At 55.6% G+C, this 17,847-nt stretch overlaps 1 protein-coding gene across 2 annotated transcripts; it reads left to right on the top strand.

Moving 5' to 3' along the window:
• Positions 1-1,391: 1,391 nt before the first annotated feature.
• Bcan (brevican) lies at positions 1,392-16,943 on the top strand. 2 transcript variants are annotated; one of them, XM_005006183.4, is made up of 15 exons: positions 1,416-1,565; positions 2,487-2,547; positions 5,693-5,785; positions 6,213-6,587; positions 7,010-7,184; positions 7,426-7,553; positions 7,970-8,263; positions 9,608-9,829; positions 10,401-11,012; positions 14,249-14,356; positions 14,816-14,974; positions 15,320-15,402; positions 15,671-15,815; positions 16,002-16,192; positions 16,474-16,943. In XM_005006183.4, exons 3-15 carry the CDS (start codon positions 5,701-5,703, stop codon positions 16,594-16,596), a joined length of 2,700 nt encoding a protein of 899 aa, XP_005006240.1. In that variant the 5' UTR covers positions 1,416-1,565; positions 2,487-2,547; positions 5,693-5,700; the 3' UTR covers positions 16,597-16,943. The 2 variants fall into 2 exon arrangements, with proteins under 2 accessions (XP_003475441.1, XP_005006240.1); XM_003475393.5 differs by lacking the exon at positions 2,487-2,547 and having other exon boundaries at positions 1,392-1,565.
• Positions 16,944-17,847: the final 904 nt, after the last annotated feature.

Genomic DNA, 17,847 nt, shown 5'->3' with positions numbered 1-17,847 from the left:
CAAATGAAATGAGTAAAGTGAGGCCTCTGCATCCCTGGCTCTCCCAGGTCCTTTCTCGGTCCCCTTCAGCCTTGCATGTCCATCTGGGCCATTTGTCTTGTTGAAGGATCTCACCCCACCCTTTCTTTCTGTCCTGTCCCTAGAGTAGAAGATCCCACTAAAGCCTCTAGGACTTGGGACTTTTTTTTTTTTTTGCCACCTTCTCAAAGCCTTTGGGAAGCAAGTCCACTGCCCAGTGTGTGTGCGGGGGGTGCCCAACAAGGAGCAAAACAGAACTCCTAGAGGAGACTTGCCGTGTTGTCCAGATGAAGGTCAGGTGCCTCCTTTAGGGTACATTTGCATGCCAGGCACCTCACTGTACTTGCAGTCTTTGGAAAATGCTGCTGGAAAGTATGGGCATCAAAGCCCACCATAATTACCCCTGGTGCCAATGGCTAGTGTCCAGAAGAGTGAATCCAGACATCTGGCTGTCCTGTCCACAGTTAATGCCAGGGCTTTGCCTAGAATCCCATGAGGGAGGGGAAAAGAGAGAAGAAAAAAAGAAAGAGCCTGGGAAAACAGAGGCCATGGGGCTGGGGCTGGGGGTGGCGGGTGTCATTGATATTCTGGATGCAGAGGAGTCCCTGTCAGCTGGGCAGCACTGGGGCCACCCCTGGCACCAGGCTGCACATTCAGCAGCCACAGCCCTGGCTGGAAGGCTCTCTGGGCTCCCAGCAACGCCTGCATTCTGCACATTGGCTTGCATGTCTTCTCACCGCTGTCACCGCACTAGTTCCCCTAGAGAGCACTTGCTTTTCTTTGCTTAACCTATGATTCTGCGGTCTAACCTCCATCCCTCCAGCTGCAAAGTCAGCTCCTCCTCCATGCAGGGAGTCTCCACCACGGGAGACAAAATCCAATCAGAGCGTTCTCCAGGAAGGTGGCTGCAGTCGTGTGCACCTCATCCAAGCCTCCAAAACAGAGCTCGCTGTTTGCATGGGGGCGGGGGGTAGGCAGTGCGTAGCTCTTTCCAGAAGCAAAGCCTAGGTCCGCCCGCCTTTCATCCTCTTCCTTATTAAGTTCGAGACCCTCCTCCTCCCCTGTGACCAATGGGAAGTCCCTCCGGGTGTCTAACTTCCATCCCTCCAACCGCAACCTCATTCTCCAGCGCTCGCTCCAGGCCTTGCTGCCTCCCTTCCCACTCCAGCTCCTCGCTTCCCATCCCTGGAAGGATGTCCTACTTCGCTTGCCCTTGCCCTCTCCGCTGCCGCCAGGAACCAACGCAGAGAAGGCAGCCGGTCCCGTGACCGTCCCGAGCCCCCCGCGTTCCGGGCCAGGGGGCGGGGAGGCAGGGGCAGGGCAAGGCGGGGCGGAGGAAGAAAAGGGGTTTTGTGCGGCGCCCGGCGGGCCGGCGCCCTCTTTCGTGCGCCCTGCAGCCGGCCTGGTCCTCGTGCCCGCGCAGTCTCCGCTGCAGTCGCGGCAGTGGCCGGGAAGAGCTTCGAACCCAGAGGAGAATCCCGGAGGAGACCCCCGGAGCAGCGGGAAACTTCGCAGCTCCGCCCGCACCCCCTGAGTTCCCTGGGCAGGTGAGTGTCCCCGGCAAGAACCGGGAGGGGAGAGCCCGGCCCTGCGACCACCACCCAGCAACCTCCTCAGCCCGCCTCGGTTGCACCCTCGCGCACTCCTGCACGCACTCGCGCCCCCACCCCGGGTGCTTCCCGTGGTCCAGACTGCAGCCCCGGCGGAATGGGAACGCCCCCTTGGTCCTCTAGTCTCCTCTACTGCGTGCTCCAGTCATCTAGCAGCTGCCCGCGAGAATTTCCGACCTTGCCTCCTGCAAGGCGGTGGCAGAGAGAGCAGCCTGCGACCTTTCCTGGACACCTCGCGCAGCCCGCATGCGTTTTATAAGAGCCACGGAGGGCAACTATGCCGGCCAGAGCTGGAACCTCGACTCTGCCACTTACTTGCTGTGTGACCTTGGGCTAGTTGGTAGACCTCCTTGAGTCTCAGCTCCCCATCCTGTAAGAGGGAGTCATACTGGTGGTTTTTCTCAGCGGAAGGGTCAGTTGGAATTGGGCTGTGCAAGGCTGTACAGGGCTGGAAGCTACTCCCAGGGGAGTCCACACCCCCTTCCATCAGAGTAGCTCTGCTCACATGGTTCTAAAAAGGCCAAGAGATTGGCACCGGTTTTCTTTGCACCCTTATTATCTGCATCACTTAAATTTCAGCTGACTCCAGCTGGATCAGGGAACAGTGCCCACCATAGACCCACTCACAGTGGTGCCAGGCCTGTGGTGTTATGGTTAGCCTGGCTGCTAAGAAGCCCATAGTCCACAGTTCAGATTTTATACCAGAGGGGGGCTGAACAGCTCTGCTGGGGCTGTTGCTCATAGTATTATTAGTTGTGCTTCCAATAAATAGCACTATTTATAGGATTATTGCAATTATTCCTGCCAGCCCAAGGCGTCCCTGGGACTGTGAGTTCTTGTTGGTCCCTCCTGTCACAGGCTAACTCCCTGCTGAGCCTGGAGCTCAAGTCCTGCACAGCAGACCTGGAACTGGCGGCTGGTGGGTACTGGGCATGGAGCTGATGGGTGTTAAGGTAGACACAAGGCATGCATGTGCGCACACACGCACACTTACACGTGACCTGGTCTTGATTGTCTGGGGATCAGTCTGAGAAGCCTGTGAGGCAGATGGACAGGAATGATAATACAGCAAGAGGAAAGTTCCTGAAATGCTGAGATCAAGGCAAAGGCAAGGATCCAGAGGCTGGAGCGAGATGCTGGGTTGGAGAGAGGGAAGTGTGGGCAGGGGAAGGGATGTCTGCTTGGCACTGAGGTTACAGGACAGGCTCTGGATGGACGAAAGAGAGGAGATGGACCAGGTGTGGCATGGCAGGCCAGGGTCTGGAGCCCCAGGTGCCCCCTGCCAGGGAATCTCCTCAGGACCCCTCATTGTGCCAGCAAGGACTCAGGCTCCACGGGACTATGGGGAGAGGAAAGAGCCACTTAGGGCTCCTCTTGGTCCCCTGTGGTCAGTGGCCCCTGCTCTTAGAGGGACATGTGATGTCCTCCATGTTCCCTGGGTGGTCAGGCCCTCACTGGTCACCAGCTGTCAGAGAAGAAGTGAAAGGGTGGTGCAAGTGGGGTACTGGCCCAGAGGGATGCCAGTTTCACAGGCTCCGGGGCTGCCTATTGGGGATCCAGGGTAATAAGAGCTCCAGCCCCCAGCTTTCACGGTGGCACCAAGACTGGGCCATGTCCCCCCTCCAATACGTGGTGGCAAATAGTCTTCCTGGTACTGGCTACTCTTGCCAAGTGTCCCTGCACCAGCCAGCTGACAACAGTCTTCTCCAGTGCTTGTGCTTAGTGTTAGCGTGTCAGGACCCTCTCATGTGGCCCTCATTCTCCCTCTCAGACCAGAGTGATCCCCTAAGCATTGGCTCTCTACTCCTCCCAGCAGCTCTGACTTGAACCAAATGATGCTTAGGGCAGGGAGGGAAGTAGAGGAAGAGGCAGCACAGGCTGACTTAGGAGGACCCAGGAGAAGGGCTCCCCATCATTTTTAGCTCAGGGAAGGGGGCCGTATGTGAAACAGTCTGATAGGGTAGGAGATGGATGTTGAACAACAAGCCTGGAGTACCAGTGGGTACTCAGTGGGAGAAAATTTGATCTGTAGGAAGTCCTGTCTGTAGTCTAACCTGCTGTATCACCGGCCTCTTCCGTGGCAGGCTGGCACCCCCATATTCCTCTAACTTTTTTTTTTTTTTTTTTGTATTTTTACCGGTACCAGGGATCGAACTCATGACTGCCTGGTTGCAAGGCAGGCGCTTATGCCGCTGAGCTAAATCCCCAGCCCCTATATTCCTCTAACTTTTGAGAGTTTGTTTAGAGATTCTGGCAGGCGAGTGCAGCTACTCCTACTCGATACCCTTGATGGAGGAACAATGCTCCTCTGTCGTGGTGGTCATCCTCTTTGATCAAGTGTGTAACTATGGCAGGGATGAACATGGAGCATTGAGGCAGGGAGGGGACACCTATCTAGCCAGCTAGATCAGCCAAATCAACCCTGATGACCAGTGCAGTGACAGATGTCACAGCCAGATTGCCCTCACATCCTCTAACTCTAAAGACGATGTTGGCAATAACTCTGCACTCTTCTATCCTGAGGGCACACTGGCCTGATGCCTGCTGATCTGGTCTTGCTAGGGACCCAGGGCTTGGGTCAGCCTTGTTCCTCTTGGAGGGGGACATCAGTCTCTATTTCTCAATGTCACCTCACCTCTCTTATGAAAAGGACAAGTGCTTTGAGGTCTTGGGCAGACTGTTCTGGGTTCTAGAGCTTCTAATAGCCAGGGGCAGGGGGGTCACCCCAAGCTCAGGGCCTTTACAAAAGGTGGGATGGGGGAGGGAGCATCTGGATGAAGGCCAGCCTGGCAGAGACAGGGGCTTTGTCCCAACTGGTTTCAGAGCCAGGAGATCCGGTGGGAAAGCCCGTGCCAGGCAGAAAGGAATGGCTGGAGGAAGAAGGGGGGTGCAGGGAAGTGGGTGAGGAGGATGGGCCCGAAGAGAAGAGTTTCCTTATGAGCAGTGTTGGGAGGAAATAAGGAGAAAATGGGCTGGGGACAAGTTGTGCGTTGCCTGGTTTCAGTCTAGGATCCCTCCGGAGGAGCCCAGTGTGTGTGGTGCCCAGAGAGAAAGAGACAGGCAGGAGGGCTGGACAGGTGACTACAGGAGAGGAAGGCTCTGGATTCTAAGAAGGTGCCTGACACTGGGAGAGCAGGTGGAATTCTCAGTTGCACCTGCATATCTGTGGGGCTTTGGTCCTAGGAGCCCCAGTGGATGCCAAAACTTGCAGATGCTTAGATCCCTTATGTAAAATGGTGCAGTATTTGCATAGAACCTGTGTGCCATGTTTGTATGCTCTAAGCCATCTCTGAATTTGTATTTTGTACTGAGGATTGAATCCAGACCATTATCACTGAGTTACATTCCCAGCCATCTTTTGCTCTGGTTCCCCCCCCCCCTCCTTTCCACATAGGTTCTCACTAAACTGTTAAGTTTCCCAGGCTGAGCTTGAACTTACAGTCTTCTTCCCTTGGTCTCCGAGAGTGCTGGGGTTATAAGCATATGTCACCATCTTAGAATTCTAATTGTACTCAATACAATGTAAATGGTATGTAAATAGTTGTTATACCCTTTAGAGAATAATAACTGAAAAGTCTGCACATGTTCAGAATAGACATGATTTTTCTCTGAATATTTTGATCTGCAGTCGTTTGAATTCGTGGATGTGGAACCCACTGGTATTGGATCCGACTGTATAAAAGCACCCACTATTCACGCTATAAGCATCTGCTGACCTACCATGTGCCTGATGTTGTGCATATGTAAAGGTTTTGTTTGATATAAGGCACTGTCAAAACACATAACCTCATCCCAACTTGTGAACTTGTATCCAGGGTCGTAAACAGCCCCTTCTGGCTTCCTCAGGACCCTGGGGAAGAAAAAAAAAACACAGGCCCAGAGAGGGTAAAGAACTTGCTTAGGTCACACAGTGAGTTGACAGGATGGAGGTCTCAGCTTTGAGGAAGAATCCTTTGACAGGGAAGACAGGGATCAGAAACCCTTCCTGATGGGTGCGAGCTCATGCAGTGTGGCAGGGAGCAAGGAAGTCCTCACTGGAGCCCAGTCTGGTCTTTCCTCCCCAGCCTGCAGCATGGCACCACTGCTCCTGGCTCTGATGGCAGCCCTAGCCATGGCTCGGGTCCTCGAAGCGGACGTCCTGGATACCGACAGCTCGGGTAAGCAACGCCACCTAGTGTCAGGTGTCCTGGGTGTACTCCCGTGGGAGTGGACAAGGAGGAGGGAAAGCCCGAGGCCGGAGGCGCGGGACTAGGCTGGTGCATAGGGCAGGCCAGGGTGAGTGGGCAAGCCACGGTGGGTGGGGCGGGCCATGAGGTAGGCGCAGGGCTGAGGAGAGGAGGAACCCAAAGGAGATTCAGAGCCGAGCCCAGAGCCTGGGCAACTGGGAGGACAAGCTGGAGGACCAGGCGCTGTGGAGGACCTGGGGTAGGCCTGAGAATCCGGGGAGGACCCAAGAGGCCGGAGGGAGGATTCTGGAAGCCCTAGGTAGTCCTAGAAGACTCGGATCCTGGCGGGCTTGGGGCCCACGGCGATGAAGCAGGGAATGCAGTCTTCCTGCGTCCCTGCCTCCTCGCCCACCTGCAGAGGACCGCGCATTCCGTGTGCGCATCGCTGGGGCCCACGCTGCGCCGCTGCAGGGCGTGCTGGGCGGCGACCTCACCATCCCGTGCTATGTCCATGCCCTGCGGCCACGGGGCCGCGCCGCACCGGGCTCCCCGAGGGTCAAGTGGACTTTCTTGGCCGGTGGTCGCGAGACTGAGGTGCTGGTGGCACGCGGGCTGCGTGTCAAGGTGAGCGAGGCCTACCGATTCCGAGTGGCACTGCCAGCCTACCCCGCTTCGCTTACGGATGTGTCGCTGGTTCTGAGCGAACTACGGCCCAACGACTCCGGTATCTACCGCTGTGAGGTCCAGCATGGCATCGATGACAGCAGCGATGCGGTGGAGGTCAAGGTCAAGGGTGAGTGCAGGGTTTGAGAGATGCTCCAAAAGGAGGGAGCATTCCTGTCCTGGGGAGTGCTCACTCTGAGTAGGGGAGCTACTCAGAGGGCTGAGGCAGGAGGATCTCAAATTCAAGCCCAGCATGGGCAATTTAGATCCTGTTTCAAAATAAAAGTTTTTAAAAAGGCAAAAGATATAGCTCACGGACACACTCACTGCCTTGACTTCAATCCTCAGCACAAACAAACACAAAACAACAAAAACCCACACACAAAAATCCACCAAAACATCAGATAAAAGCAATTCTACCTGTGTTCTAGTTTAAATCCTTCATGCTATAGAGTGAGCTCAATCATACAGTCAACACTTTGGTGCAAAGGCAGGACAGGAGGGAAAGGGCAGTCTGTGTGCTGGGTGATCAGAAATCCTCTCTGCCTTCAGGGGTTGTTTTTCTCTACCGAGAGGGCTCTGCCCGCTATGCTTTCTCCTTTGCCGGGGCCCAGGAAGCCTGTGCTCGGATAGGCGCCCGCATTGCCACACCTGAACAGCTTTACGCCGCCTACCTTGGGGGCTACGAGCAGTGCGATGCTGGCTGGCTGTCTGACCAGACTGTGAGGTGGGTTGGGGCCATGGATCAAGGGCTTCTGGCTGTCTCTGAAGTAGCTGTGTCCTCTGGTCTCCCAGGGCTGCCTGCTGGGTCAGGGTGGGTATCCGAGGCTCCCATTTCTGGTGAAAAGGGGGTCTGATGCTGATGAGGCCCAGCCTGGGGGATGGTAGCCAGGCTGCTAAGGGCAGGGTCAACATGGAATGGCTGCCTGGGAAGGCACTGCTACTGAGTGTTTATCCTCCCTCCCCAGGTATCCCATCCAGACACCACGAGAGGCCTGTTACGGAGACATGGATGGCTTCCCTGGGGTGCGAAACTATGGAGTGGTGGACCCAGATGACCTCTATGATGTGTACTGCTATGCTGAGGACCTAAATGGTGATTGGGGGTGAGGGGTTGCCAGAGAATAAACCTTTTCTTTAGTACTCCCTGGACCCTCTGCTGGACCTCACTATCCCTCACAAGTTTAAGGGAGGAAGCAAGGGGGTAAGAAGACAGTCAGGGTCTCAACCCTGTCATAGAGGCAAATTCGTGACCAAAGCCTCAGACAAGTGGCAGGGTGCCAAGTGTGAGATCTATCTATTCTGCTACCTACTGTTCAGACCGTGCAGAATGACTCTGCAGAATGAGAAAGTGGGGCCACATTCCTCCGAGCTCTAATATTCATCCTGGGGTTCTGTCTACACTTTGATCCTATAAGTCAGGGTCACTGACCAGTGTCACAGATGAGAAGCCTAAGCCAGGGTGGAAGGAGCTGCTGACCACCTAGTGATGGCCTCCTCTTCCCCACCCAGGAGAGCTGTTCCTAGGTGCTCCCCCAGACAAGCTGACATTGGAGGAGGCCCAGGAATACTGCCGGGAGCGGGGTGCAGAGATCGCCACCACAGGCCAGTTGTATGCAGCCTGGGATGGTGGCCTGGATCGCTGCAGCCCCGGCTGGCTGGCTGATGGCAGCGTGCGATACCCCATCGTCACACCTAGCCAGCGCTGTGGTGGGGGCCTGCCTGGTGTCAAGACCCTCTTCCTCTTCCCCAACCAGACCGGCTTCCCCAACAAGCACAGCCGCTTCAACGTCTACTGCTTCCGAGGTGAGCCCCTCCCTGCAGAACTGCAGATCCCACCCCAGCTCTGACCAGGTCCTCTGGAGTCCTGACCATCTACCGAAGGTGGTGCCCAGCTTGTCATCCAGGGTTCTACTTCTGGGCATGCTCCACGCTTGGTTTCACTCAATGGTGTGGGCTCGGGGAGTAATCACCTTTCTGCATGTCCTTCTCTGCCTGCCCAGTAATCCATGCTTGTGTCTTCACTGGGCTGCTGCAGAAGTGCCCATTGCCCATCAGTTTATTGGCACAGCAGTGATGACTGACTTCCTCTTGGTTCAATGAGTGACCTACTCAAGTTCTAGTTGACCAAATGTTTTCCAGAGGGTTTCTGAACCTACATCAGATCTTTATCCACCACATACTGATGGACAGACACAACTGCCACAGGGAGCAGGACCTCAAGGACAGGCTGTGGGTCAAGCACTCTCTCCTGGGAGAAGTGGAAAGGGAGGGAGGGAGCATGACTTAAGGGAGAGCAGGTGGAGAACAGGCAGCAAAACTCAGGGCCAGAAGGTCTGGTATGGAGTCAGACTCACCAGAGCAGGTGACCCGGCAGAGACATGCTGTCCTGTCTTGCCTGACCAAGCACAGATTGCTGGCAGGGCTTTCCTTAGCCTAGTTCCACCGTCAGTTCATGGGCTTGCCGCAGAGAAGATAATTGAGCCTAAACTGACATTTGGAAAGAGTGAATCCCCAGGGAGGTGGCCCCTTCTTCTGCCCCACTCCTGGGACTCTCAGGTGTTGACTATCACAAGTTCTTCCTACACTTTGCTCCTCAGCTCCCCTGTGGGGATGGTGCCAGGGCCCTTCCATGTCAAGAGGCTTGGGATGACTAGAGTCCCTGCACCTTGACCCAAGTTCAAGACTCCAAGGTATTGAGGCCACTCCACCTGTCCTTCAGCTTCTGTCCTCCCCTCAAGGGAACAGCTCTCAACTGAGCCTTTCCTGATCCCTCTGTGGCAGAACTCCCCATTACACTGTCTCATAACTCTGTTTGATTGTTCTTATACTGTATCATTATAAAATATGCTTATTTGCTTATTATCTCTCTCTGGAATATAAATTTTCTTGATGACAGGAAGTAGCTATTTTATTCTGCACTATATTCTCAATGCTCAAGAGAATGCTTGACAGAACACATAATAGGCCTTTGGTTTACATTTGAGGAAGGGGTGGCAAAGTTCTATGGTGCTCCCAGGGTCCAGGTGCACCACAGGGAGGCAGAGAGGGAACAGAGAATTTCAGGGTCTCTAGCAGGTCAGCCTCACACACAGTCCATGGAACCACCTACCTAATCAGCCTCCCATAGCAATTTTCCTCCTGCTGCAGACTCTGCCCACCCTTCTGCCATCCCTGGGGTCTCCAACTCAGCCTCTGATGGGCTAGAAGCCATTGTCACAGTGACAGAGACCCTGGAAGAGCTGCAGCTGCCTCTAGAAGCTATGGAGAGCGAGTCCCGAGGAGCCATCTACTCCATCCCTATCATGGAAGATGGGGGAGGTGGAAGCTCCACTCCTGAGGATCCAGCAGAGGCCCCCAGGACCCTTCTAGGTAACCTAAATCCCCTACTCTGAGTCAGTCACTGGAGAGAAGTTGGGACTGAAGGGGCCAAGCCCAGGCAGATGCTGGGCTCATGGCTGGCATGATTCTGTCCTGTCTTTCTTGGCAGCTCAGTGGTGCTGGGCATCTCTCCTGTGCTTGCCCCAAATTTACTTTTCTAGTAAAATCCACTCCCAAATCTGGTTCTGTCCACGCTTGGACTAAGAGGCTGCCTCAAGGGAAGCAAGAAGAGGACTAAGAGGGACTAAGAGGCTATCCTTTCCTTGTTCCTTCTCTGCCTTACCTACCCAAATCAGACTAGAGACAGATTAGGAGAGGGAGAGGCAAACTGAAGACAGCTCACAGTGCTAACTGTGGCCTGAACAGTACTGCTTATGTTGCAGTTTTTCTAGTGTGGAACACACACCACTTCTCCCTAGGGTGGGCTCTTTCTTTTCTCTGGAGTTTCCCTTCCAGTGCCCACCCCCATCCTTTCTCCTCTTGCCTTCTTTCTTCCTGACCTTCAGAGGGTGCTGTCCCTGGTGCTGAACTCTGTGTGATTCTCTCCCCTCCCCACCCCCAGAATTCAAAACTGCATCCACTGTACCACCCACGGGGTCCTCAGAAGAGGAGGACGAGGCATTGGAGGAGGAAGAATACAAGGAAGAAGAAGAGACAGAGGAAGAAGAGAAGGAGGAAGTGGAGGATGAGGACGCGTGGGTGTGGCCTGGGGAACTCAGCAGCCCTGTCCCCATGGAAGAATCAGAGAACTCACTCTCCCAGGCATCTTCAGTCCTGCAGCCAGGCACATTATCACCCCCTGATGGACAGTCGGAAGCTCCCAGATCTCCAAGGCTCCGTAGGCCACCTACTGAGACTCTCCCCACTACCAAAGAGGGGAGCCTAGCATCCCTGTTGCCTTTCACTCCAGCTGGGGCGAGAGAGGAGGGGGAGGAAACTGGGGGTCCTGAACTCTCTGGGGTCCCTCAAGGAGAAAGTGAGGAGGCAGGGAGCTCCGAGGACACTCCACCCCTGCTTCCTGCCACACCAGCCCTTGAGGGTACCAGGGACCTGGAGGCCCCCCCGGAAGAGAACTCTGGAAGAAGCACCCCAGCAGGGACTTCAGTGCAGGCCCCACCCGTGCTGCCCACTGACAGTGCCAGCCAAGGTGGAGTGGCCGTGGCCCCCTCATCAGGTAACTCTGCCCAAGGCTCAGTCTTTCTGTCTGTGCTGCTCCTTTTTCTCCCAGTGCAGTTTTGGACCACCTGACCTGTAGTCTTTCACTGTTACTCCAGACTCCTGTCCTCTGCCCTCACTCTCTTGTCTCTGCCTGTGGGTCTCCAGGCTTGGATTCTCACCTGTGACTTTATCCCAGCTCTCTGTTCCTCGCTCTGCAACTCCAGCCCCACCACTGACCACGCGTGACCTTTGTAGCCCACTGACCCCACAGCATCCTCATGCCTCTCCAGGGTAATGACCTGCTGCTTTTTGGGGCCAGGTCCATCCTCCCCACCTGTGTGCTGTCCCCTTCAGTCATCTCCTACTGGCCTATCTCAGGGAAGCCTGGGAGTCTATCCCCGCCCCTTGACCTCTGGGGTCCAAAAGAGCCTTCACCCAAAAGAGCCTTAAACCACTACTTCTGTGAAGTATTTTTGATTGTTTCATGGAAAACAAGCCTTGGAAATAAATGTCTATTAAACCGCTTTGTAACCAAACGCTGGCACCTCTGTCTCCATCTCCTCTGTCTGCCCTCTCATTCCTTGATCTGTGTCTTGGGCAGATCTCTGGCACTTTTCTCTGGCTCCATGCTTCTCCCCCTTTCTCTGTGCCCCTCTTCTTTTTTCCTCTTCAGCCTGCACCAATCCTAGCAGTCTAACAGCCCTTGCTGACTCCCAGCCTCTCCCAGACCTGTCCACACTCCCTCCTGACTGCCCAGTTCCCTCACATGACTGTGCACACTGCCCCAGCAACACTCCCTGGGCATGTAGTCCTGCACTCCTGATGAGGAGAAACCCACCGAGCGAGAAGGGGGTGATGCATTTATGCACTGATTTCTGACCCACCTCGGTGGCTCCTGTAGACAGTAGTGACTCGGAAAGTTTCTCAGCATACAGTCATTCCCTGGCATCTGGGAGCCCTAATGCCTCATCTCAGCAGGAGGCCACTGTCTTCTTACTTTACCCGTTGTCCACACTTCTCCTCACTAACCCCTGCACTAATGATCACGCCAGGGGGAAAGGTTCCACCCTTCCCAAACCTGAAAGATCTCAGACTCTGATGCTGGAGAAGTTGTTAATGGGGGGTGGTGATAGAGGGTGTGAGAAGTTGGGTTCTGTGATCTAAGAGAAGCCCTGCCTATCCAAAGAAGGCCCTGATTCCCAGTGGAGGCTCCTGGAGGTTAGGACCCTCCCTGCCGCAGCCCCTCTCTCTCAGATAGCCCAGAGTGGGCTAGGGGTCCCTACATCACACCATGGCTTGCCCATTTCACTTGTGTCTCTGCACCAATCTGGCTTTGCAGTGGCAAGGGGTGAGGGAGAGTCACACCTCTGGAATTCTCTGAAGAATTAGTAAAGGAGCCTAGGGGAGGAGCTAGAGGTCCCCTGGCCTGCTGCTTCACCAGGAGAGAAGGAAACATCCAAAGAGAGGAAGATAAGATGGCCCCCAAGGGCTGGGGTTTAGGTTAGCAGTACAAGCGCCTGCCTGGCAAGCATAAGATTATGAGTTTGATCCCCAGTACCAAAAAAAATGATGGTCTCCCAAGATGAGTCCCTTCACCCTACTCTGCTCAACTTGGGGTCTGGTCCTGCCACCCACAGCCAGGGATGGGGCCTATGACTTGGGGTTAGGGGGTACCAATGAGTTTGAGAGTCTTTGCCCCCAGGCTTGGAGGGCTGGACAGGAAGGGGTGGGGACAAGAGGAAGCAGGGGAATGTGAAATGGAGCGTTCAGGAAACTACTCACTGCTGGGCCTAGTTCTGATTGGTTAAATGAAACATGGGGTGGGGGAGCACTATCAGCTGGGGGGAAACTGTTGGCCAGTGAGAAGAAAATGTGAGTAGAAAAGCTAATTCATTTTACTCAAATGGTGAGGTCATCTGGGAAAAATTCTTTGAATCACCTCTAATTTTTCCCCACCACTGCTCTTGGATCCATATCAGGCCATTGTGAAGCACTGTGGACCCTGGCCTTGATTCCAGGGGAAGACGGTGAGGTCCAAACGGGGTGATTTTACCATCCATTATGACTGAAGACACTGGCTGCACTGTAGTCTGTGAAGCCATTTCTCCCTGGGTCAGAATGAAACTGAGCTCCTCCAACACCCAGACAGGGCCTAAAAGAAATCATCTCCCATCAAAGGGTCCAGAGAGCATCCAGAGAAGGCAGATAGCCTAGCCAGTTGCACCAAATACAGACAGCAGATTGCAGGCCTAGAGCAGGGCAGGATCAGTTTCAGGGAATTCCCTGAAGGAGACAGCAGGAGCAAGTGAGGTAGAGCCCAGCTAGGGAACCTGCCACAGCCCAAAGCAGAATGTGGAGAAGCTACTTAATAAGAGTCTGTGAAATACAAGTAAGGTAAGACAGGCACGGTAGCATGCACTCATAACCCCAGCTTCTCACAAGGCTGAGGAAGGAGGATCACAATTTCTGGGCCAGCTTGGGCAACACAGCGAGGCATGGATGCAGCTCAGTGGCAGAGGACTAGCTTAGCATGCACAATGCTCTAGGCTCAATGCCCAGTGTCAAAAAAGAAAAAATGTGTGTGTGTCTTGTAGAGTGCTGAAGTGGGTGATGTTTTATAAAGGCTCAGTGTGTGTGGCTAGCCAGACACTAGAAGACAGTGCTGAGAGAGAGGACAGGGCATTGAGCAAGGAACTTTGGCTTGATCTCTAACTTCTGTGCCAACTGACTCTGCCCATGGCCAGGAGAGACATTCCTTAGTGCTCTGGACTGTACCACATCAGGTACCAGGATCAGGCTCTTTCTCTCTCTCTCTCTCTTTCTCTCTCTCTGTCTGTCTTTCTGTCTCCGTCTCTCTTGCTCCTCCAGTGCCCCCAGCCCACTGAGCTGGGACCTGGCGCAAAAGACAAGGGGGTGGGACTGAACTCCAGACCTGCCAGTGTCACACAGAGAAGCCAATAGCCCCAGAGAAATTTGGTCTCTGTCACCAACAGCTCAGTGTCTTTGCTAGTGCCACCTCCCTTCTGCTCCTGTTGGACTGGGCCCCCACTGGTGGCCTGCACGGGGCTGAGCCAATGAGTAGGGGTGGAGGCTGGGGAGAGACCCAGAACTCAGAGCCAGACTGTGACCAGGGTCAGGCTCTCAGGACAAGGAGTCAGGCTTGAACCCCTGAACCCCTCTGTCCCTTCCCTGGAGGGTACAGGCTGCACAGCTGGAGTCCTTGCTCTCCTGCTCACTTCTCTCCTCCCTCAGGTGACTGCATCCCCAACCCCTGCCACAATGGAGGGACGTGCTTGGAGGAGGAAGAGGGGATCCGCTGCCTGTGTTTGCCTGGCTATGGGGGACACCTGTGTGATATTGGTGAGTTTGTTAAGGGACTTGAGGGGCAGATCTGAAGCTTGGGCCTTGCCCCAATATATTAGTTACAGGGGGAGGGTGGGACACAGACATTGGTTTGGATTTGTCATGAATTATTCCCTAGCTTAGGCAAATTACACAGCTTCTCCATCCCTGCTCGGCATGTCCTGTCTGTCACACGGAGCCCGAATGCTGCTTAGAGAAGGGCATCCCGGCCTCCAGTAGGCAGTCAATACATGCGGCCTTCCCTGCAGCAAGAGGAGGGCTCAGCGCTTCTCCGGGTGAGGGTTGTAGAGACCCAGACCCCATCCTACAGCCTTTACTGTAGCTCAGAAGAGGCATCTCAGAGGAGGCCCTGCCCTGCAGTCGGGATTCGCTGTCCCGTGGCGTTAGGAGGAAGCCAGTGCTTTCCCAAGAGATCCCTTGGTCTTCCGGCCTGAGACCCCAACCCACTGCACGCAGGACTCCGCTCCTGCAGCCCAGGCTGGGACAGCTTCCAGGGCGCCTGCTACAAGCACTTCGCGGCACGCCGCAGCTGGGAGGAAGCGGAGAGCCAGTGCCGGCGGCTGGGCGCGCACCTGGCCAGCGTGCGCACGCCCGAGGAGCAGGCCTTCATCAACAGTGCGCCCCGCGGCGACCCCGCCTCCGCAGCCCACTCGCGCGCGCGTCCCGCCTCTCCCTCCTCACACCCTGCCTGCAGAAAGAGGGGGTGGCCTCAGCTCCGGGGGGTGGCCGGCCCTCCCAGCTCCCCTGCGCCCCCTGTGTTCGGGAGGATCGGCTCTTTCCTGTCCCTTCCCGCCCGGCTAGGGTTTCTCCTCTCCTCCTTGGTGTCTGTGTGTAGAGGCTGGAGGCAGCGGCCCGAGATGCGGGAGGGCTGGTTGTGGCCCTAGCGGGGTTCCCGGCTTCGGTGCCCGGGAACGGCCGCCCCCTACTGGCAGCAGCGCTCACTCGCCCGCGGTTCTCCAGATCGCTACCGGGAGTACCAGTGGATCGGGCTGAACGACAGGACCATCGAAGGCGACTTCCTGTGGTCGGATGGTGTCCCTCTGGTGAGGGGCCTGCCCCCACCGGCAGGGACTCTGTCCTCTTTCCCCTTCGCAGGCCTTGTCTCTCTTCTTCCCGGGCCTCTCCTGCCTCCTTGTTCTCTATCCTGAGCCTCCTGCTCTCTGTTCCCTCTCTCCAGCCCTTTCATTTCCCCTTCCCGAGGGTCCCCAACCCTGGATCCCCAGCCTTCCCACTCTGGGGTCCCTCATGGTCCTTCCCAGGTCCCATGAGCCTATCACCCAGGGCTAGTCCTGACCACCTCCAACTCCCTAGCTCTACGAGAACTGGAACCCTGGGCAGCCCGACAGCTACTTCCTCTCCGGAGAGAACTGCGTGGTCATGGTGTGGCACGACCAGGGGCAGTGGAGTGACGTCCCCTGCAATTATCACCTGTCCTACACCTGCAAGATGGGGCTAGGTGAGGCATCTAGGAGGAGTGGGGGTGGGGAGAGCATGGAGAGTGGGCTGTGTCCCCGCCACGGGCAGGATATCACATGGACCACTCAGAATCCCTGGCCTTTTGCCATTCCACTCCTCCCTAGCAAAATTCTGGGAGCTGTCGTCACGGTGCCAGGCTCCCAGTTCCTAACTGTGTCCCCTGCAGTGTCCTGTGGGCCCCCACCGGAGCTGCCGCTGGCTCAAGTGTTCGGCAGTCCGCGCCTGCGCTACGAGGTGGACACGGTGCTTCGCTATCGGTGCCGCAAAGGGCTGGTCCAACGCAACCTGCCGCTGATCCGCTGCCGGGAAGATGGGAGTTGGGAGTCTCCGCGGATCTCCTGTGTGCCCCGCAGGACTGTGAGTGCAAGGAGGGGGCTCTGCTGGCACTGGCGATGTGGCCCTGGAATGATCCGTGCCCCTCTAGGGGAAAGAGGAGGAGGTGGGTGGGTGGCTGCCAGGGAGTCCTGTCCTGGACTGGTGTCTGAGAACATGCAGCCACATCCAAGCTCTTAAGGGCTGAATCAGGGTGAGCAGTTGAATGAAGTCAGGATTCAAGGAGCAAGGTCATCAGAGGGCAGACTCTGAGAAGACACAGAACAAAAAGAGCCCAGCCAAGAAGGCATGTGTGTCTTCCCCAGGCCCGCGCTCTGCACCCAGTGAAGACCTCAGAAGAATACCAGGAAAGGCTACCGGGCTACTGGAGGGCACTGCTGACCCCTCCTTCTGGCCCTACTCCTGGCTCTAAAGGAACAAGGCCTTAAACACTGCTTTCCCTGGCACCACCTGCCACCCCCGCCATCCCTGTGTCCTTGGAACCACAGGAAGTGACAGCATGAGAGGTGGAGAGCTGGGCCCCTGACAGAGGCTTCTGGGAAGCACTCCAGCCTGGCCCCGCCTTCTCTCCCCTATCCTGGGCCTAAGGTTTTCCCTCAGGGTAATGGGTAAGACTTAGGTGCCTCACCCACCCTCTCCCTACCAGCCATCCTGCCCACTTGTTTCTCTAGGGTGTACTGTGCCCACTCATTCCTGATATTCATAGGGAGAGGGTTTATAGGATGGAGTACCAGTAACACCAGCAGGAAATAAAGTTGTGCTTAAGCCTAAACAAGTTTGGTGTGTGTGTGTGTGTGTGTGTGTGTGTGTGTGTGTGTGATCTATAGTTGGGCATGATGATACACTCCTGTAATCCTGCCATCTCAGCACTCTCAGCAGCTGAGGCAGGAGGATCTTACCTTTGAGCCCAGCCTGGGCAACTTATTGAGACCCTGTCTCAAAAGACCTAGGAATGCAGTTTACGGTGAAGGCCCTGGGTTCAATCTCCAGTACCAGGGCAGGGGATAGAAAGAGGGAGGCAAAGTGCAGATGAGCAGGGCCTCTTAGGAGAGGATAAACAGCGTCTGTGTTTATAACTTCTAAAGATCAGAGAAACCCTTAAGATGTCAGGGGATAAAAGTGCCTGGCACTGAAAGCTGCCCAGTACACAGTCATAGAATAAAGAAACCATGGAGCTGGGGGCAGCAAGAGAGTCAGGGTGTCAGATAGTATGTGACACAGTGCCCATAGCAGAGGAGTTTGGTGTAGGGGTTCCAGAGAGAAAGGCATAGAGGGGGCACCTTGAGTGCCAGTTCTCAGCTCCTGGTGGGGAGAGATTCTCTAGGAAGTGTGAGGGTGAAGGAAGACACATGCAGGTCCCCAAAGGAAAGCAGGAAGGAGCAGGAGGCCCGGCTTCAGGATAGTTTGTGAGTCTCACTGTGGCCACCAGAGGGCGCTATAAGTGCAGGGCATCGCTCTGGAGAATGCTGTGTGCGCGTGCATGCAAAGACCCGGCTGGTACTGCAGCCTAAGGAGACCGCCAGGGAGCGCCACGGCCTTTCTTTCCGTCGCCTCAGAGCGGGAAGGAGGTAAGACTTCCGGCCAGACTAAGCAGGCCAGGACCAGTGAGTCAGCGGAGACTGATGGTGAGATCACTGAGGATGGGGAAATAATACTCCAGTTGTGCTTCATGTACAGAG

This window comes from Cavia porcellus, unplaced genomic scaffold, assembly GCF_034190915.1.
Source record: "Cavia porcellus strain 051 isolate PalLab524CR breed Dunkin Hartley unplaced genomic scaffold, mCavPor4.1 scaffold_6, whole genome shotgun sequence".
NCBI classification, from domain to species: domain Eukaryota; kingdom Metazoa; phylum Chordata; class Mammalia; order Rodentia; family Caviidae; genus Cavia; species Cavia porcellus.
This window is presented reverse-complemented; position numbering and strand designations above follow the sequence as displayed.

Excerpts from the sequence above, each read along its gene's own strand:
- Bcan (XM_003475393.5), top strand. The coding sequence starts at position 5,701 with ATGGCACCACTGCTCCTGGCTCTGATGGCAGCCCTAGCCATGGCTCGG. Across the intron at positions 8,264-9,607 it reads CAACGTCTACTGCTTCCGAG|ACTCTGCCCACCCTTCTGCC; the intron begins GTGAGCCCCTCC and ends CTCCTGCTGCAG. Across the intron at positions 16,193-16,473 it reads CCTGTGTGCCCCGCAGGACT|GCCCGCGCTCTGCACCCAGT; the intron begins GTGAGTGCAAGG and ends TGTCTTCCCCAG.